Consider the following 22,564-nt stretch of genomic DNA (forward strand, 5'->3'; position numbering starts at 1 on the left):
AACTGCATCTGTCTTAGAAAAAAATCAGCAGTGATTGATTTGATGTAAGAGTTACACTTTACTTTAATGTTTTATTGGTGAGTGGATGTGATTTTGTAAGTTTAACTCGTTAGGTAAACTGTGAACTTGCAAAAAAAATACTTTCTGAGCACATTTTCATTGTCAGTTTTATTAATTATTAGTGTTACATTTATGATACCTGATATTGCTTGGTGTAAACGCACAACATTATCCAAAAGCTAATGGACAGGTTGTTAATATTAATATTGACAAAAAAACATGAGTAATCAAAAAGCATTTCATTCAGCAACTATACGCTAGTGTGTTCTCGTACTGTCTTCTAATGGGAAATAAATGTGTTAACTTCAGCTCTTCAAATACAGTGTGTATTCTGTACAGGAAAGCCTTGACGAGTTCGTGTAAGTTAATACACGACTGTGTTTGATGTGTGTGTGATGGGTACAGTGAACAGTTCAATGGAGGATTAATAAAACATGCAAAGCAAAACAGGAGATTTAAGCATATCAGTGGAGGAGCAGGAGTTTCTGACTTTAAACAAGTGTTGAGACTTGCACTGGGTGTTTTTGTAGAAGCGGGAAATCAGTATATAAATAGAAAAAAAAGTTGTATATACAGATCTAAATTACATACATCCAGGATATCTGACATTGATTAGACGAATCAAATTTTGTGCTCCAAACAACAAGAAAAACAAAGGTTTGGTAAACTGAATTATCCTCGATCACTGATGTTTCCGAGATAAAACACAGGATTTCTATTTAGTGCTTATCCATTAGATCAATAACATAAGAAAATGATTCAAAGCTGCAGGTGTTCAAGAAAAACTGAAATAACTCAGTAAAAGTTGCTTTGTGCACGAAATACTGACTTTGTTGAACAGAAAAAGCTTTACTTTAGACACTTCAAGCAACTCTGCATAAAAACCTACTCATTTATATGAATGGAAACTATTAAATGGAAAATAACACTAAGGTTTTGTTCGCATAAAACATTTGAATATTTACCGATGCTTTTTTTTAGAATTGATTAAATTGCAAATTTAAGTTGATGCAATTTGTTTACAATTCTACGCTTTTGTTTCTCTTGCACAGAAAATTCTCATTTGTTTTACATTTTTGTCTAGTGCATCAGTGGCATGTTTGTATGGAAGCTTGTTTCCGCCACAGGATAAAACATTTTAAAAGATAAATGCAAGTTTACATCTCACAATTCTGAATTTTTTTCTCGCAATTGCGAGTTTATATCACACAATTCAGACTTTTTAACACGCAAATGTGCCTATGATCACACAATTCTGACTTTATAACACAATTGCGAGGTTATATCTCGCAATTCTGATTTTATATCACGAAATTGCGATGTTAAAGTCAGAATTGTGTGATATAAAGTCAGAATTGCGAGATATAAACTCAAAATTCTGACTTTTTTTTCACAACTGCGAGTTTATATCATGCAATTCTGACTTTATAACACAAATGTGCTTATATCACACAATTCGGACTTTTTAACACACAATTGCGAGTTTATATCTTGCAATTCTGACTATAACACGCAAATGTGCCTATAATCACACAATTCTGACTTTATAACACACAATTGCGAGTTTATATCTCGCAATTCTGACTTTATATCACGAAATTGCGATGTTATAAAGTCAGAATTGTGTGATATAGTCTCAATTGTGTAATATAAAGTCAGAATTGCATGTTATAAAGTCAGAATTGTGAGATTAAAAGGTTGCAATTACCTTTGTTATTTGTTATTCTGTGTGGGAAACAAGCTTCCATATGTTTGTAACTGAAAACAAAAACGTTCCTTTTTGTCCAGTTATTTCCCAACGAGTTTGCGTCGTCCGCTATTTTTTCCTCTTCTGCTCTTGTAGTGTGCGTTGCAGCTCCTTCAGGTTCTCCGACAGAAGCTCCACCTCATCAGAACGTCCGCTCAGCTTGGCGTCGAAGATATACGCTCGGATATTGTCAATCTGTTGCAGCAGCAGCTCCTCCTCGATCGTGTCATCTTCATCATCATCATCTTCATCAAACGGGTTGTTTGACGCGGCAGGAATCTCGCCGGAAACCTCTTTAAAAGGGTTCCCGTCTTCACAATCTTCATCTTCAAAGGGATTTCTAGGCGACTTTGCTTTCCCAGGATCCTCCTCTTCGTCATCCTCATCCTCAAACGGGTTGTACTGTTTCTTCCCATTGGCCGTCTGAGAGTTTGCAGGTTTCTCCTCGACCTCTTCGAACGGGTTTCTGGCTGGTGGAGTCGGTGTGTGTTTTTCTGTGTGTGTGTCCAGCGGAGGAGAGTCTCCTAGCAGATTTGGGCTTCCAATGGAGCGCTGGTCTTCCTCGTCCTCTCTCCTCTGATTGGCCTCTCTGACGTCCGAGGAGGGTTTAGTGTGTGTCCTGTGCTCCAGCTCTCTCTGCTGTAGATGCTGGATCTGGCTCTGCTGAAGGTCGGTCTCCTCGGCCAGTCTCTGTGAGAGTCTGATGGCTCGACTGGTCTGCTGAGCGTCGAACTCGTCCTGAAGTTGCCTGAGGTTCTCCTCCAGCATGGCCACCTCATCGCTGCGGTTCGCGGAGCGAGCCTGGCGTAAGAACGACTCGATGTTGTTGATCTGCTGCAGAAGCGGGTCGTCCAGCTCCGAGCGGGTGTGAAGCGTGTCCGACTGCGGGAGCCAGCCGGCAGCTTTGGTCATGCGTGGAGCGGGAACATCACCGTTTGTGTCGGTTCGGGCCGGTCGGTTCTTCTCGTTATCCAAACGACGCTTCTGTGCCTCCAGGCCGGCCTATGTTACGCAAGACAAGAACAGAGTTACAATGCGCTTTATGCCAAACGTCACATGAACAGAAGAGCATTCAATTTTAACATCCGAATGTTAGTGTGAAGAAAAATTAAACATTTTTAGATGTCAATCTAGAGAAGATATTTTGGGGAATGTGGGTAACCAGACAGTTGGTGCTAGCCTGGGAAAACCCAGACTACTTCCGGCGAATTTTAATTTTCTCTCCAGGATAGTCTGGAGAAGAGCCCATTCAAACTTATTTCTATGCCGCTGAAATCGCGGCACCAATCAGAAACGTTGGGGGAGGGATTTACATGATGACGACAGCGCAGCGACGCTGAAGGAGTTCTCACGCAGTGAAAAATACATTGCGGAGCAGAGAGGAGACTGACAACACGCTGGCAGACAGGACAGAGCAGGCTACTTTTCGGTTACGTTTGATATTAAACATATTAAACAAAGTTTCAGCTTTCAAATTTGAAAATTTTTTAAAAGAAATTTAAACAATAAATACCGTTTTGTTGCTCTTTAATGTGCCGTGACAGATCGCTGTAGAGCATCAGTTAAAGCTGTTCTTGTGAACCGATCATCTCTTCCTTCTAGTTAATTTATAGCCTCAAATAAACATGAACAAACATAAGAAGGAATGTTGTTTTAACCACGGAAAGGCGTCGGTACACTCCGTTTTTCAAGTTCAAATCCTCATATGTTAATCTACTCTCCTGACTGCTTTGTCGGACAAAATGGCGGATGGTGAAGTATGATTGGTCAGATCACCTGTCAATCAAGCTGTGTTGCATAGTTAATTAGTCTAATAATCTGATGTTTAGTTAAAATAATATGTTTGTTACATTAATAAGATAGAATGAGCGCGGTTACTTTAAGGGTTGGGGGAACAGGAAGTGATGAAATTGTTATGAAGGTTTTTTGGAACTGTTCGGGAGATGTGAGACGTTCGAGAGCTCAATAAAAGATAATTAAAGAAAACTCCAGTACGAGTCGTATTTACAGACGTAACAAGCTGAGCTACGTCGGTTGGTGACGCCCCTTTGGAAATGATTTGTCTACATAGCTTCTCCAGACCCTACACTCAGTTTCAACTGAGAAGGGTCTGGTTTTAACCAGACAGTTGGTGCACCCATTCACTTCCATACTAGGAAAAAAAATACTATGGAAATCAATGGGGTCCAACAACTGTTTGGTTGCCGACGTTCTCCAAAATATCTTCTTTTGTGTTCAAAGAAACTCATACAGGTTTGAAACAACTTGAGGATGAGTAAATGATGACAGAATTTTCATTTTGAAGTGAACTATTTCTCTGGTTCTCTTCTGTCATTTTTGACTTTAGAATTTTTTTGCACTGTTTGTTTTGTTTTGGCTCTTGCAGTGTGAAGACAAAAAAAGAAATCATGGACATGACTAAAAAATAGTCTCACTTGTGCATTCTATCGAAATGGAAATTTCTTGTTTTTATGGAATATTACAGTATTTATTAGAAATTATTTATCCATTTACATCCTTTTATTTTATTTTATTAATGTTCCTGGTAATGTTGAATCAGAATATCTTCCTCTCGCAGCATCTCTTCTCTTCACGAGGGCGGGGCAATAACCTGTCACTCACATGAGATCAGCCAATAGCAAACCACAACCATCCAATCAAAATCAAGCCCCGCCCACATTTGTCCTTGTTCCAGAAGCGTTTCACTCGAATATACAGCACAATAGAGAAGCTCAAACAATTTTTAAGTTACATAAAGAAAACCTGATCGGCAAACATTATGATTATGATTATGCGATTATGATGCTGTTGCTGTTGTCTCACCTGTCTCTCCTGCTGAGCTCTTCTCTCCAGCTCCTCTCTTCTCTTCTCTTTAAGCTCCTCGTGTTTCTCCTTGGTGGGGAGGGACGTCAGACCCAACAGTTTCTCCTATTGGGATGCAAGAAAGCAAGTGTTGAATGTGAGCTTCTACCTTTACCTACGGTTGCACCCATTCGTTCCTAAACCTGCAAGATGTTTAACTTTAAAAAATATAGGAGGGACCATGAAAATTTATTTAGGTTTTTTTCAGTACTGCCATAGCTAAGCTATTTACAGAAGCTAAGCTAAGTGTTTACAGAAGACAAAATAATTGAATTTATACACATTAGCCATTTCACAAGTTTGCACCCGATGAAGCCTTGATTCCTGCATTATAACATTCATAGTGTTTGTGTGTCTCGACACTGATGACCTCTAGACAGGGAGATCCAGAGAGAGCGTGTTTGAATTTGCTGCAGTATTACTGTAATATGAATGTAGTATATAATTTAACAGCGGGAATGACGGCTACATTCGTATAGTGTTTGCATGTGTCTCAACAGTTAAAAATAAAGCCACAATAATGGAGTGAACCTGTCAGTCATCTTGATGGATGACCTAGAGGAAACTCTGACCAATAAGAGGACAGTATATCAAAGGGTTTCCACACCCTGGTTAACCTCAAATTCAAGGACCTTTCCAGGACTTTCCAGGTCCAATACCCTCAAATTCCTTCCCTCTTCATTTAGGGGTCACACTTGGCTCCGTCGCAGTCAAAAGTGATCGAAGCCTTGAAATGTAACTTTTTTTTTTTTCAGGAAAACCAATGTAATATGTTTGTGTTTGATAATATTTTATTATTATTTAGAATTTGAAGGGATTTTAGAATACTATGCAATATTTTTACAATTTTTATTAGCTATTTTTTTCCATTAGAACTAATATATATTTTATAATTTTTTTCAATAAATGCAATATTTCACATTAAAATAGAGTAGAGGCCTTTAAAATCCATCTTTTGAAGTGAGAAAAGTGCCATCTGGAGGCGTAAAAAAAATAATAATAAGTAATATCCTGTAAGCAACTGTAGAGCTCCCTGTATAAAGGCTAGGACGGTGTGAGGGGGAATAAACATGGGCTAATGTTCATTTTAAAATGAACTACTCCTTTAATGTAATGCGTAAATGCATTGTTTTACACTGTTAATAATGGATGAACTTCACAAGTGTAAAATCTACTGACAAATGCGCACAAGAAACTCAAAGGTCTTCCCAACAAAACGCCAAAATAAAAGTTTGGTTTAACTTGAAGAAATGAAGACAGAAATATATTGGCCAACTTAAACTTGTCAATCATCTTGATGGATGATGCAGAGGAAACCGACCAATAAGAGGACAGTTCCTGAACACATTTTGGTACGTTTTGAAGGGTTGCCTTGTGAAAGCGAACCGAACCAAGAAGAAAATGCAACGTTGTAACAAATTAAGTCCCTGTTTCTGAACAAAACAAACGATCTATAGTGTTAAAACACTAGGATCAACATTTAAACAGGATGATAGTGTAAACTCTTATTATTTTGTCTTCTGGGAAATAAGCCACTCCCCTTCGGATGTTGTCTGCCTCACCTGAATGAAGAGCGTGGCTGTGTACCGCACCATCCTCTGCAGCTGCAGGGCTTTCGGGTGAGGCTGGACCTCGTCTTTCAGGCCCAGCGTGAGAATCTTCTTACTAAAGCCAACAGAAACCCACAGAAATGAGAACCCTGATCTAGATACAGCCATCACAGCGTACAGTGTGTGTCTTCAGTCTACCTCAGAACGTCAATGAGCTCGTAGTATTTCTGAATCTCCATCCTCAGACCGGCAGCGTTCTCGAGGCTAAAGGCCGTCTCGCCAGCGCTGCACAGGAACAGAAAATATACATAAATATACACTGTATATGTAGGGGAGAGCGGGGCACAACCTAACACTTTATGACTTTCTCAGTTTGTGTAAATTCACTTGGGGTTCAGAGTATCTATTTATTCCCACATTAATTTCCCGCGTCTAGTACAATTATGTGGTTTTGTTTTACCCTGAACGAATGGAAGTGAAGTGTGACAACATGCCCCATAGGTGGGGTTCATTATAACATGACCATATGACAGAATAATATGTTATCTGATCTAATCAAACAAAAAAAATATACAGTGAGGAAAAAGTATTTGAACACCCTGCTATTTTGCAAGTTCATCGTAGGTGCATGTCCACTGTGAGAGACATAATCTAAAAAAAAAAAAAATCCAGAAATCACAATATATGATTTTTTAACTATTTTTTTGTATGATACAGCTGCAAATAAGTATTTGAACACCTGTCTATCAGCTAGAATTCTGACCCTCAAAGACCTGTTAATCTGCCTTTAAAATGTCCACCTCCACTCCCTTTATTATCCTAAATTAGATGCACCTGCTTGAGGTTGTTAGCTGCATAAAGACACCTGTCCACCCCATACAATCAGTAAGAATCCAACTACTAACATGGCCAAGACCAAAGAGCTGTCCAAAGACACTAGAGACAAAATTGTACACCTCCACAAGGCTGGAAAGGGCTACGAGGAAATTGCCAAGCAGCTTGGTGAAAAAAGGTCCACTGTTGGAGCAATCATTAGAAAATGGAAGAAGCTAAACATGACTGTCAATCTCCCTCGGACTGGGGCTCCATGCAAGATCTCACCTCGTGGGGTCTCAATGATCCTAAGAAAGGTGAGAAATCAGCCCAGAACTACACGGGAGGAGCTGGTCAATGACATGAAAAGAGCTGGGACCACCGTTTCCAAGGTTACTGTTGGTAATACACTGAGACGTCATGGTTTGAAATCATGCATGGCACGGAAGGTTCCCCTGCTTAAACCAGCACATGTCAAGGCCCGTCTTAAGTTTGCCAGTGACCATTTGGTCATGGGAGAAAGTCATGTGGTCAGATGAGACCAAAATATAACTTTTTGGTCATAATTCCACTAAACGTGTTTGGAGGAAGAAGAATGATGAGTACCATCCCAAGAACACCATCCCTACTGTGAAGCATGGGGGTGGTAGCATCATGCTTTGGGGGTGTTTTTCTGCACATGGGACAGGGCGACTGCACTGTATTAAGGAGAGGATGACCGGGGCCATGTATTGCGAGATTTTGGGGAACAACCTCCTTCCCTCAGTTAGAGCATTGAAGATGGGTCGAGGCTGGGTCTTCCAGCATGACAATGACCCGAAGCACACAGCCAGGATAACCAAGGAGTGGCTCTGTAAGAAGCATATCAAGGTTCTGGCGTGGCCTAGCCAGTCTCCAGACCTAAACCCAATAGAGAATCTTTGGAGGGAGCTCAAGCTCCGTGTTTCTCAGTGACAGCCCAGAAACCTGACTGATCTAGAGAAGATCTGTGTGGAGGAGTGGGCCAAAATCCCTCCTGCAGTGTGTGCAAACCTGGTGAAAAACTACAGGAAACGTTTGACCTCTGTAATTGCAAACAAAGGCTACTGTACCAAATATTAACATTGATTTTCTCAGGTGTTCAAATACATATTTGCAGCTGTATCATACAAATAAATAGTTAAAAAATCATACATTGTGATTTCTGGATTTTTTTTTTGGATTATGTCTCTCACAGAGGACATGCACCTACGATGACAATTTCAGACCCCTCCATGATTTCTAAGTGGGAGAACTTGCAAAATAGCAGGGTGTTCAAATACTTATTTTCCTCACTGTATATATATATATATATATATATATACACACAAGACAAACTCAAATATTTTGTCAATAAAATACAATTAGTAACTTTTTCATATGAAATAATGGCATTTTTTAATAATGAAAATAAAATAATTTTTGAGTTTGACAACGAACGCACAGCAAAACACAGCTATACAGCATAGTTCAAAACATATAATAATTAATAATTCCTGAACATTGACTCCCAGTCTTTATTCACCTTTTTCTCATGTTTTCTCAATAGAATTGATAAAAGTATAGAATAGAATATCATAGTTCTAATAGGGGCTCATTGTAACGCAGTGTGACAACATGCCCCGCCTGTGCAACTGGGGTTTAAACCCCGTGAGTGTCTTCTGCTGTTAGATCAGCATTAAACAACTATCTCAACTGTTAAATAACAGATATAAGATTAAAATAATATCAGATTTGACTAATGTTAAATAAACACAAAAAAACAGATGAACAGAGATGGTTAAATAAATATTCAGTAATATCTTCCAAAGATTTATGAATTTTGGCAGTTTTTTCCCTTTATAGTTTTGATATGACAACTAGTAAATACACTAAGTTTCGTCATGCTAGCATGTGTGGAAGTATTTAAAACAAGTGTGTTACAACTAGCCCTGCGTTAGTTTGTGCCCCGCTCACTCCTACATTCTCTGTAAGATTATAAGATTATTAGATAAGTGAACTAATGCACAAGTAGTGCTTTGCTCGTAGCTGAAGTTGAGGGCTTACTTGAGCGACTCGGCCATGCGTGTGTACTCTGGAGCCTTAGCTTCAACTTTCTCCATGCACGTCCTTAACCTCTGCACAGCAAACACACACAGTACTGAGGGAAAGTCTACGCTGTATATTAACATATACAATCACAACAATACACATATAACTGCATGCGGAAATCATCAGAGTCCAAACACCCATGTGGATGATTAGATTAATTATATATATATATAAATAATATAAACCTAAGAAGGACTTAAAGCAAGGATTCAGAAGAAACTAGAAATCTGATTCTATCATGCACAGTTGCAGTTATTAGCAAAAAATGTAAAGTTACATATTACAGCGCCATCTTACTGGACGATTTTCATCAAATTTGGTACACAAACTCATTTTTACACAATGTATGAATATGTGCATTTTCATAAAATTATTAGCTGATTAAATTTGATTGGCTGCTGACAGTCATGATATGATATGACATCCACCAAAGAAGATTTATACAAAAGAAAAGAAATTCAGTTTTTGACGCTGCTTTGTGTCCTTTGTGGATGTATGTTTTGTTAAGTTTGGACATTGCTTTCAGAAGTTACAGCCTAATAAGTGAAAAACGAGTGCCAGGCCATTTAATACACTTATGTCTTCATAACACTTTGATATAAACAACCCTCTACATACACACTGGCAAAAGAATCATAATTAGCTGTATAGTCAATGTCAATTCTATTACCAGTGTGTGTGTAGACTGAGGGTTGTTTGAGCGATAGATGCTATACACTGAATGACCTTGCACTACTGGTATATTCAATGTTTATATGTGAATAAATGTCTAAATTAAATCTGTTCATCATAAAGCGATCATGTCTCTTCAGAAATTTTGGACAAAACCACTCAATTCATGTGGATTAGTTTCACGATCTCTTTATGAACATTTTTGAGCTTCAAAGTGGTAGTTGCGTAGGCTGTCAATGGAAATTACAGAACTGGCTCAGATTTTCTTAAAAATATCTTCATTTTGTTTCAAAGATGAACAAAAGTCTCTCGTGTTTGGAACAACATTAGACTGAGTAAATGATGACAGAATTTGCATTTTTGGGTGAATTAACCCTTTAAACCTGCAACATTTGAGTGCATGAAGCGTCAACCATTTTACACTTCATTTTTTTCAGTTAGTCAAGTGCATCATCAGGGTATTTAAAGTGCACTTTTTCTATAAGTAGGCGAATTGGGACACACCTAAGGATCATTCAGATGAAAAAAGAAGAACATGATGTTTTCAAAGTCTCATGGATAGTTGAGCTGAAAACGCCATGATTTGTTTTTTTTTCCATGGAGAACATCAAGAAGATGCGTCTCCAAAACCATATTAACTTCTAATTAACACAATTGTTACATTTTACAAATTTAAGTTTACTCTGCGTTTAATGTAATTCAATTATATTTACTTGATCCAATGTTCAACAAAAAAAAGTTTAAAGGGGTGTTTGATTATGATTTCACTTTTCTAACTTTAGTTAGTGTGTAATGTTGCTGTTTGAGCATAAACAACATCTGCAAAGTTACAACGCTCAAAGTTCAAAGCAAAGGGAGATATTTTGCTTTTACAGAAATTAGTTTTTAAGGACTACAACAAATGACTGATAGGGACTACACAAGCTTCTTCACGGTTTACTGACATCACAAACGCTAAAATTTACATAAACCCCGCCCCCGGGAACGCAATTTATAGATTATCATGACAGAATATGCTAATCAATGACTAGAAGATAACTACACATAAGATACATAAATTCATCAACTAACCATTCAGAAATGTCCTGTTGCTTCTACATGTTGTCACTTCTTGAGTCTTTCCATCTTTCTGACTCCGCTTTGAACATAAAAGGCTAAATGTTTTTGAAATTTTCAGTGCATGTCTGTGTGAGGTAATCGGAGCTGCTAACACACAAGCTTTTGAAGCTCCGCCCTCTGCACCGGGAGCAGCAGCTCATTTGCATTTAAAGGGACACACACAAAAACGGCTTGTTTTTGCTCATTCTCAAAAAGTGACAATTTTAACATGTTATGGGGAAACTAGATTTTCATTGATTTTAGTACACGTTGCAAAGCAAAATGCCATATGTTTTTCTGTTTACCTATAGTCTGTCTGGGAAAAGGGAACTTTTGTCTTCTGTATGTTTTTACATCTGGAGGGGGTGAGCAAGGAAATGGAGAAGCAGCTGGACAGAGGACTGATCAGTTTAAAATCTGATCCTTAAGGTCACGGTCTGAGGATTCTAGAAGCTCCATGGCATAGATAAGATTTATAGCCAAGGGGTATTCCTGTCTGTGAAATTGCCCGAAGGCAGGAGACCTTGAAGTAGGGTATGATAAAACAGTATAAAACCACTCTGCTCCCTTGTCGCACTTGCTCCACAGATTGTACTTTGTAACTTCTGTACGGCAACTGGGCCTTCTTGCAAGAATAAATACTTTTGAATGATCATTTGATTCAGAGTGTCTCTTACGCAGTGATTCTGTTTAATGAGAATATTTTTGCCACAACACATGCTATTTAAAAATATCTGTGGGGTATTTTGAGCTAAAACTTCACATACACACTCTGGGGACATCAGAGACTTATTATACATCTTGTGAAAAGGACATTATTGGACCCCATTAACTCTGAAGTTTGTACCTCGTAGAGTTTGACGATATCAGGCACGTGGTCTTTTTCCTCCAGTTTCCGCTGGTACCGGAGCAGCGCGTCCATGCAGTGATGGCAGCAGCGCACGCGGTCCTCATCTTTCTCCTCCAACACAGAGGTGACGGACGAGATGCTGTTGATGGACCCGCGGCGAAGGGTTTGCTGGGTCACCGGGCCTGGAGAGCCAGTCTGGCCAGGAGCCCACAGCGCCTCCCTGGATCCACTGGTTAATTTATCTGAAAACACATTACAGTACGTTCTGAAAATCTGATCTACTAGCAGTTAAAACATACTAAATCACACTGAATCACTTCACGTCCCGAATCATTCAATTAAAGGATTAGTTTACTTCAGAATAAAAATGTCCTGATAATTTACTCCCCCACGTCACCCAAGATGTTCATGTCTTTCTTTCTTAAGTCGAAAACAAATGAAGGTTTTTGAGAAAACGTTCCAGGATGTTTCTCCATATAGTGTCTTCAATGGGGTCCAACGGGTTGAAGGTCCAGATGTGAGTTTCAGTGTAAGTCTCGACACGATCCAGCCGAGGAATAAGAGTCTTATCTAGACAAACCAGCGGACATTTTATAACAAAAATAAACATTTATATACTTTTTAAACACAAATGCTCATCTTGCACTAGCTGTGATGCGACACACATTATGTAATCATGTTGAAAGGTCACACGTGACATAGGCGAAAGTAACGACCTAATGTTTACAAAGAGAAACGCCATTTACATAAATAAATAAATAAATAAATAAAAGGCTTAAAAAAAAAAAAAAAAAAAAAGTTTTTCGCCCTACCCTACCTTTTCCGCCTACGTCAGGTTATCGCCTGACCTTCCAACGTGATTACGTAACTGTGCGGTAGAAAGATTTGTGGACGCTCTGACGTAGATCGAATGCTTGGTCTTTTTTTAAACTATTTAAAGGGGCTGCAAAGCAAACAAAGATGCTGATCATTATTTGTTCAGACAGACCACAAGTAAGACCACAAATAAGTGAACCTCATGAAATCTTTTAAATGTGAAAGTAAGAAATTGATCGATGGAAAGAACTTAATTATAGTGACAAGTTTGCTAACTAAATAATCCAATTAAAAGCCATTTGTGTGGTGTGGCTTTTGTATTCATGGTTAAGTGCTAGGCTAATTTGCATTCCCGCTGAAAAACAAGCGTTCTAGCGTGAACATGTTGCCTACAGATAGTGTTGTGCGCCTTCTTTTCAAATTCACATGATCAACCTCTCCTCCATTTTGCTTGAGAACTAATGTTGTCGGAACCAAAGTTTACAGGACTGCGTTCGGATCGCGTCATACCTCATTACCATAAAGCTGACCTGACTTCAACTCTCCTCGCCGCCGGCTCACACTGAAAATGAATGACTTCGCGTGCAAGATGAGCATTTGTGGTTAAAAAGTAAATAAATGTTTATTTTTGTTATAAAATGTCCACTGGTTTGTCTAGATAAGACTCTTATTCCTCGGCAGGGATCATGTCGAGACTTTGAAGCTGCACTGAAACTGACATTTAATTCTGGTCTCTAAAATGTGTCCGACACATTAGAGTAATTTCTTCTAAAGACTAGTAATGTCTGCTTTTGCCAACTTCCAGCCAGTCTGTCAATTGGATATAGGCAATTCAATAGTCAAAAAACACTGCAGCAGTTTCACAATAAATCAAAAATAATTTTACGCACAATAACATATTTATTATATATATTATAATAAAGATCTTGTTGTGTTTTGTGCATTGCTTTGGCAAAGCATCTGTCAATTGAAATATAGCTTAGTGCGCCAACGGTTGCAAATTAAAGTATATAGTCTATTGTAATTCACTGGGTTCACAACACTCATTATAAATGTGGTTTAATCCAGAGTTTATGAGTAACTCTGCAAAAGACGGACAATTTGGTCTCTAAAATGCTTTCACGATGAACTGCTTAAAGTTGGAGCGAGAGATACAGGGCCAGTGACTTTATTGCGTCAGATGTGTCACTTTACTTACATGCGAAACAATGTATATAATTTCCTTTTAACTCTCTGGTGCTCTTTGGTCACTTTGGAACGAAAAAAATGTACGTTTTGATTTTTAAAAATGTTTTACTTCATCGGAATGGTGTGGCATGTAGTGACTTTTGTGGCACTTGCTATGTGAACGGGAAAAACTAAATCGTGGGCAAGATTCAAAAGGTTACATGGTCCTAAAAATAGTCACACTTGCACTCTCCTCGCGGTCAAAAATGAGCAGCAAAGAATTAATAAAAAAAAAAAATGAATACAGAGAATGTTTGTGGGTACAATCTACAAATCACCCACAATGCAGCAATGAAGGGGTTAATTGATTTTTTTTTATTATTATTGTGACGCAAAACTGTGGAAACAAATGGATCATAATTATTGCATACATTTACTCAGTAAAATAAAATTTCCTCATAATGTTTTAGCATTTGTTAAACAATATTGCATTGAATTTAATGGGGAAAACACTCATACTCCTCCTTTGACCAGGAGGAGTATGAGTGTGACCCCTAAATGAGGAGCACCGGAGGGTTAAATCTAACATTTCTAAACGCGTGTAACTCACATGCCATGGGCAGAGGCAGAAACTCTGTGCACTTTCTGCACATGATGGACCCACAGAGCCGGCAATGGTGGCGGCGGTTGCGGATGTTGAATTTGCCTCCACAATCAGGACAAAACGGCACATCCTGGTCATTCACCCACGACACCACCGATTTCTCAAGTGCTGGAAAAACAAAGAAGCACAGTAGTCACCTTTTAAGTTATTACTAAAATGGTACACAGCATATTTTTTGTTCACATACATCTTATTTGCGCTCCATCCATGCTGGTTCTGTCAAAGGAGGTTAGCTGGAAAAGAAAAGCAAAAGTAGTCATGTGAAACTATTTAATTAAATGCAGTTCTGTTAAAGATTTCATAAAAATCTGCTTATGAATGTGAATCCAGACACTTCTAGCATTGCAAGTTGCATGTTCCAAAACGTGAGCACAAGTTTCTTTTGCTTTGCCTGCTGAAGTTGCATTAAAGTGCCCATATTATGCTTTTTCGAATATCACCGGTCATGCAGTCTAATAAAGCGGCTTGTGAATGTAAAAGATCAAAGTGAACGACGAATAAAGTTATTGTTTACTAAAAGACAGAATACAATCTGAACTGCTGAAACGAGTCGTCAGCAATTTCAGTCTCACTTCCTGTTACATACATGTAATAATGTTGCATACAGTGGGGAGAACAAGTATTTGATACACTACTGATTTTGCAGGTTTTCCTACTTACAAAGCATGTAGAAGTAATTTTTATCATAGGTACTCTTCAACTGTGAGAACCGGAATCAAAAAAAAAATCCAGAAAATCACACTGTATGATTTTTAAATAATTAATTTGCATTTTATTGCAACCGTCTCTCACAGTTGAGGAGTACCTATGATACAAATTACAGACCTCTACATGCTTTGTAAGTGGGAAAACCTGCAAAATCGGCAGTGTATCAAATACTTGTTCTCCCCACTGTAATTCCAGCCTCTGGTGTTGATTGGCTGAACAGCGTCTCTTTGCTCCGCCCTCAAACACTGTAGTTTGAGACTGGAAGAGTTTGGTTCGTGTTGTTCATGTTGAGAAGACACTGTTTTCTTCCTGCGAATACACTTGATGCAAGTCAAAAAGATGAGGACTCGCGCTGGGATTAATACAGTTAAACCGACGCCATCGTTACTGTCCGTATCACTGAGTGTCAAGAGCTGAGATTCAGATTTGCTAATGGTTGTTTGGTTTCTGACATACGCTGAAAGCAGTCGACCAATCACAACAAACTGAGCCATCTGACCAATCAGAGCAGAGCAGCTCTCAGAGAGGCGGGGGTTTAGAGAGACTGACGCTGCGTCTCAATTCGCCTACTTATACTACGGCCTAAAAGTATGTACTCTTTTTGTGAAGAAAAAGTAGATGCTTTGAGAGTGTAGCAGAAGAGTAGACAAGCTTCGGGAAAAACTATCACGTCATACACTTGCGTCTTTAACGCTTGCTCTCTGTCGCAGTAAACTGGCCTGTCAATCATCTTGTTACTGTTAAAATCCTCCACGTTTAATGTCATCCTTCTGTATCGGAGAGAAATGCAGAAGCACGTTGATCTGCAGTCGCGGGTCTTTCACTCTCCTCATATTAATACATGATGCATTTAAAAGTTAATGGCCAAACGGATCTTTATGTAAGTCCACATTGTTATTGTTGCAGATGTAATATAACAAGGATAACATTAAATAAATATTTTTCTATCAGGTTAAACTTTGATTAGTCACTCAAACCTCTTACCGTCGGTCACACACATCCGCCATGTTTTGTAGTTTTTTAACACTTTTTACTGGTGTTTGTAGTTCCTCCTCCAAAGCGCAGTGGGTTGTGGGTAATATTAGCCGTTACAGTGAGCACGGATCCACACTTCGAAAATCCACTGGAAATAGTAGACCATCCAGAGACTTCTGACACACTCTTTTAAACATACTGTGCTTTGGGACACACTTACTCTAATCTCACACACTGTTTAGGATGGATATTATGGGATGCAGGGTGAATCTTCGAATAAACCGTTTCCAGACTCTTTGAGAAATGAGGTGATGTGCAATATATGTTATGAAAAAAAAAACAATTTGACCTTGGATGCATGTAAACGTATTGTAGGAGACTCTAAAACAAAATTAGGAACTTTTAAAATAACAAAACAAGGGCACTTTAAGCATGTCCAACAGAGCCATGCATATGCAATGTGTTTGTGTCTAATACTTGCCTAGAGTGAATCAACAATCACGCAAGCTGAAATAGGAGCGTAATGCTCAAACATTCACCTTTTCCAGTCGTATGATGCATTTATTGACTTCAATAACGTAATGGTCGATTCTTGCAGCTCTCTGCTTCTTGAAGGAATCCAAGTGACTGCGAGTGGCTCCTATTTCAACAGAAGACACATTACAGTCTGACAATGACAACGGACTGTAGTCAACACCCACTGATCCAGGAACAGCTTGAATGCATGTACAATAACAACCAGCCTTTAACTGCACAGCACTGAAAGCAATGTGAATGAGTTCTTGCTGAAGAATGTGTGTGTAAGAGTCTCACCGAGCTCCTGCGGCTCCCACATGTACGGGTCCACTCCTCCGTAATAAAACGACTCATAGCCGCTGTCGGTCCGCTCATCTCCGTCCCGCTTTAACAGCTTGTCTTTGGCTTTCTTTGCCTTTTGCACCAGGCCTGAGAAACAATGAACAATACAACTGATTACAGGAAGGAATCAGTTCCTTCACTTGCTAGGAAACTAGGATGTGAACTAACATGGTGTGTTAGAAGTATCAGCGTAGGAGAGAGCGGGGCACAAACTAACGCACGGCTAGTTGTAACACACTTGTTTTAAATACTTCCACACATGCAAGGATGACTAAACTTATTGTATTACTATTTACCAGTTGCCATATTAACAATAGGCCTATATAAAGAAAAAAATACGCCAAAATTCTGAAATCTTTGAAAGATATCACTGAACATATCACAAAACTTTCTGTTTTTTGTGATTTTATTTAACATTAGTCAAATCTGATATTACTTTAATCGTATATCTGTTATTTAACAGTTGAGATAGTTCTTTAATGCTGATCTAACAGCAGAAGACACTCGCCGGGTTTAAACCCCAGTTGCACAGGCGGGGCATGTTGTCACACTGCGTTACAATGAGCCCCTATTAGAACTATGATATTCTATTTATACTTTTATCAATTCTATTGAGAGACCATGAGAAAAAGGTGAATAAAGACTGAGAGTCAATGTTCAGCTCAATATTTTTTTTAATATTTTTTATTATTAAAAAATGCCATTATTTTATATGAAAAAGTAACATTGTTTTTTATTGAGAAAATATTTTAATTTGTCTTGTACATATTTTTTGATTATTGATCAGCTTTGTTTGATGCGTTGACGTAATCTCCACTGAAACAAGAAGTGAAGGCGGGACATATTGAATGGCTCCTCCCTCTTTTCAAATAGCCAATTGCGTTTAGTTTACAGACTGTGAGTCGTACTTGAGAGCACCAGTTCTATAGTGGATTCAATAGTAGAAGTGTGAATAAATTCTAGCCATTTCATTCCTAACCAACGTATAGTTGGAAAACTTAATAAAACTGGAGCGTTTGAGCAACTGAACACACACTCAAACCCATATCGCTCCGAGATGAGTCAGCGGTCGCTTTGGTCAGGTGGTGTTTATAGCAGAGGGGGCGGAGCTTTAGATTCTAGAGAGCATGTGATTGGACAGAAGATGTGATGAGAAGCGGTGATGTCATAAAAATCCCGGATCCATTTTACTGAAAGTGAGAGACTGAGTTTTGAATGCTTATATCTCCTATTTGCAAATTTTGTCATTGTTTTGGAACACACCAGCTTTTATTTATAACCTTAAGGCTAACATATTCACACTAAAAGCTAAAAAACTTCAATTTTAATTTCAGGGAGCCTTTAACTCAGACTTACTCTTCAGCTGACCACTGACGTGCCGGTTGTCTCCGGAGTGTTCCTCTTCATAATGGCCTTGCAGCTGGTAGAAGGACTGAAGGTCTTTCAGACAGAGCGGGCACAAGAAGCCCTCCTTCACCTCAGCCGAGTCCTCTAATGACGGCGCATAGATGGAGGCCATGAGGTGGAGGTGGAGGTGGGTGTGAGAGTCTGTGTCAGATCCAACACTTCTGAGATCACGCTGCTCCTGTCTGACAGCGCCGGCCACCCCACACCCTTTCCATCACTCAAACAATAAAAACATATATATTAATATTGCATAACCAATTATGTGACATCTCAAGATAAAACACCTGTTTAAATACAATATTGTCTGCACAATAAATGCTTTAGTACCTGTAGGCGGTGTGATGGCATAATAAACTTCCATTAAAAAATATAATATAAATTACCATACTTTTATTTGATATACACGTACATAATGCATTCACGTGTTTCTATATATGTTTTCATTAATTTAATTTATATAAATAGTCATATTTAGAACAGCTAAACTGAGTGATAAATGTCTGTTGTGATGTTTAATATGAAAATAAACATAATTTGTTTTTATTATATGAATATTAATTTTTGAAGATCTGGTGTCATTCCTATTATCGTTAACGTTACATGTTAACTATAAGAGACTTCGCTCATTAGGAGAGCCATTGTGTATTTGACAGCTTTCACTTAGCTTAGCATCTCTCTTTTATGGATTTTTACACTAAACCTTTTTTTTCGTTATTGTGTTTTAACTTAATAAATGTGGGATTTGTCCTCTATTGTAAGCCTCCTTGCCTGTTTGTAAACAGGCCTAACATAAACACACTGACAGATGAGAAAAGAACTCGTTCATCTACCTTATTCCTTAGAGACAAGCTTTCGGTGTTTTTAACATCCTCTTAAGAGTGAATGTTTAAAGATATCAAGAGTAAAAGCGCTTTAAATGGAGAGTAAAGCGGTGATCATACAGATGATCGTGTGACTCTCGGTTCACTAGGCGTGATCACAGGATCTCTGAGCTGCGCATGCGCATCACATCGGCGTGTCAAAATAAAAGTCCCCTCTGAAATCCCCTCTGAAAGTCCCCCTTGTGATGAAAATCACGTTTTTAACGTTGTTTGTATATCTATGTGTTTTTTGTACAAACCATATGCAAATTCATAAGTCAACATCATTGCCGAGCTGCTGCGAGTGAGTGGAGGCGGAGGCTGCATATTCATAGAACCAAATTAATAATAAATTAGTTATTTTAAAGCATGAAGACATTTTTTTTAAAGGAAAAAACGTTTAAATGTGTAATTTTGGTGATCAAAGATGAGTTTTAAGGAATATTATTGACTACAGGGGGACTTTAAACAGCAGAACATGCAGGCACTCAGGCCTACTGACCCTAACATCCAACTGAATATTCTGTTAATCTGCTTGTTACACTTTTATATGCAAGTATGTTCTGCTATTGAAGTATTAATTATAAAAAACAGCCACAAACAAACATTCTTGACAAATAAGTTTTTTTATTTTTTTTTATTGAACCAAATGTCATATAGCCTAACCGGTTTCAGCATACAGCCAAGAAAGGATGCTTAGATATTATAGCTGCAAAAGATTATGAAGGATAAAACAAACAAACAAATAAACAAATATTTATTCCTTTTTCATAGGGACACATTCAATATAGCACTTTTAACAATATAAATTGTCAAAGCAGCTTTACAGTGATAATAGGAACTTAATGTAACAGAGATTGTAAAGAATTCCCCTATAAAGTTTGACAAAATGTAATTTTTTTTTTATTAATTAAGGACTTTCAACAAATCCATCTCTATTAATAATAAAATACATTTAAGTATGAATTTTGCAAATTTTTGTTTATGCGTAATATTTACCATCCAAAATATAGAAGTTCACAACATATACAAACATTTAGCTTCTATGTGTGTAAGAACATATAACATCTTTTAGAGATAACGTTTCTTGGGCAAATATAAAGAACTAACATCAGACCAAAAGTTTTAAGATAAATCACAGTTGTAAAACAAATGATCGAGTCTTCCGTCCATGAATTTTGATGAGGAAACTTTACATGGGTAGATTTTGTGAAATATTTTAAAGCGTATCTCTTTAACATTATTTAACATACAAACTGTATATGGATTTAACCATGCCTCTTTCCAATGAATTCTATTCTCTCTGTGCATAAAAAAACAAAAACAACAAAAAAAAAAACCTAGGAGCTTTTACAAAATGAGACAGATTTAATAAACAGGGCAAATTATGCGAATGATCTACGCACACATTAAAGAACACATGGATCATTTCCATAATGACATGAGTTAATTATAATTCATAAATTCATGTATTTTCAGATTCCTTCTTCTTAAAAATATTTAATCACATTATTCAGTGACCTACATTCAGTCCTTAATGCCTAGTATTAGCTATTATTCCAAAGACATCTAAAAATTATATTTTTGGAATATTTAAAATGGAACACTGCACTTCATAGCCTAATCTGATCTCATCTCATTTGTAGTGATCAGCCTTAATAATAGTCTCAATATGTTCACTGGCTTTTGTAATGGAAATTTTACATTTAGACCCAGCCAACATTTGTATGTGGGGCCCATATGGGTATGAAATGGGCTGAAAAATGGGCCCCATGTAGGATTGTCCGCGGGTTCCATAATGGCCCCATGTTAATTGCCCAGATGGATTTCATGTAGGATTGCACTTGGTACTAGGCGGGACCAAAGTGGGCAACATGCACAAGACCCATCTCGGTCCCATCTTTAACCCAGTAGACATTTGTATATGGGGCCCATGTGGGTTTGAAATGGGCTGAAAAATGGGCTCTGTATGGGATTGTCCGCGGGTTCCATACTGCCCCCATGTGAATTGCCCAGATGGATTTCATGTGGGATTGCACTTGGTACTAGGCGGGACCCAAGTGGGCAAAATGCACAAGACCCACCTCGGTCCCAGCTTAACCCCGCCGACATTTGTATGTGGGGCCCATGTGGGTTCGAAATGGGCTGAAAAATGGGCTCTGTATGGGATTGTCCGCGGGTTCCATAATGGCCCCATATGAATTGCCCAGATGGATTTCATGTAGGATTGCACTTGGTACTAGGTGGGAACCAAGTGGGCAAAATGCACAAGACCCACCTCGGTCCCAGCTTTATCGATGTTCTTTTACTTTTAGATGTGTCTTTACTTCTAGGTGTGTACAACTTGTATTAACGTTGAACATTTATTTTTACTCATAAGCATTTAAAGAAATATAATCATATAAGCTAAAGCACATTATTAAAGATATGTAACCAAGGGAATTTTGCAGGAACAAAATGTTCTGGGTTATAGAAGACTAAGTAGCAAAGAGACTACCGGTATGTGTACTCCAAGTGACCTTTTGTGTACTTCAAGTGTGAAAAATATGTGCGCAGCTTTGATCGAACGAGAGATAGGCAAAATGTGTGAATTCGAGCAGCTGCTAAGAACAGGAAACTTTTGCAGACATGGTATTGTTCTGTCTAGATAGAATTTATGTTAGACAAGAGATCTTGAACAAAGACGTTTCCTTTTAAGGTAACCAAGGCGATCTTTTGAGACAGATGCAGACCTTGGCAAAGGGAACTAACCCCTTGCCTTCTCATATCAGATGCTCTCTGTATGTGAATGCCAATTTCTTGCAATTTCTTGATACTTTGACTTTACAAAGGTTCTACTTGTCTCCTTCCTCCTCACTTTTCGAATAGAATTATTTCCACAACACTTTGCATTTCCAGAGTGTTTTGACCTGTAAAAAAAATGCTTGAATTACCTCTCGAGCAACAGCCTCTTCAGAGACATCATCTTCTTGGTTTGAACCGGTGGTGTGGTTTTTGTAGTTTGTGATCTGTATGTTTGAATGTGACATGATTCAGGAGGAGGGACCTAACTGGGTCATTAAAGAACATTTTTATACTTAATCTTTTCCCACTAGTATTACAGCAGCAACACAATGGTAGATGATGTCTGGAGCAATTTTGGTGTTGGGATTTTAAGTGGTTCACTGTAAAAGTGTGATCTTTGGCTTCTCTCTTATAGTTCAACGCTCCTCTGCAATCACATCATTGCTTGATGGCTTCCGAGGTTAAAAGACGTTAATCCCTTTAGAGATGTGTACATTATGATTGATTTCTGCTTGCCTGAGATTTTTTTTTTTATAAGTATATGGATGATCATTTTTCTACATG

At 38.2% G+C, this 22,564-nt stretch overlaps 1 protein-coding gene across 1 annotated transcript; it reads right to left on the reverse strand.

The window, feature by feature from the left end:
* Window positions 1-149: 149 nt before the first annotated feature.
* Window positions 150-19,394, reverse strand: rbsn (rabenosyn, RAB effector). Its single transcript, XM_081348705.1, has 12 exons — window positions 19,187-19,394; window positions 18,306-18,573; window positions 16,905-17,036; window positions 16,631-16,731; window positions 14,596-14,641; window positions 14,355-14,516; window positions 11,759-12,003; window positions 9,097-9,167; window positions 6,418-6,504; window positions 6,232-6,334; window positions 4,631-4,735; window positions 150-2,809 (listed from the first exon to the last, which is right to left on the reverse strand). Exons 2-12 carry the CDS (start codon window positions 18,466-18,468, stop codon window positions 1,877-1,879), a joined length of 2,148 nt encoding a protein of 715 aa, XP_081204831.1. The 5' UTR covers window positions 18,469-18,573; window positions 19,187-19,394; the 3' UTR covers window positions 150-1,876.
* Window positions 19,395-22,564: the final 3,170 nt, after the last annotated feature.

This window comes from Scardinius erythrophthalmus, assembly GCF_964197995.2.
Source record: "Scardinius erythrophthalmus genome assembly, chromosome: 20".
Taxonomy (NCBI): domain Eukaryota; kingdom Metazoa; phylum Chordata; class Actinopteri; order Cypriniformes; family Leuciscidae; genus Scardinius; species Scardinius erythrophthalmus.

What these genes read in the sequence shown, in the direction of transcription:
- rbsn (XM_081348705.1), bottom strand. Translation starts at nt 18,468, where the DNA reads ATGGCCTCCATCTATGCGCCGTCATTAGAGGACTCGGCTGAGGTGAAG. An exon ending in GCATCATACGACTGGAAAAG is followed by an intron (nt 14,642 to 16,630) that starts GTGAATGTTTGA and finishes TTTCTTTTCCAG; the next exon opens with CTAACCTCCTTTGACAGAAC. An exon ending in GGATGGAGCGCAAATAAGAT is followed by an intron (nt 14,517 to 14,595) that starts GTATGTGAACAA and finishes TTGTTTTTCCAG; the next exon opens with CACTTGAGAAATCGGTGGTG.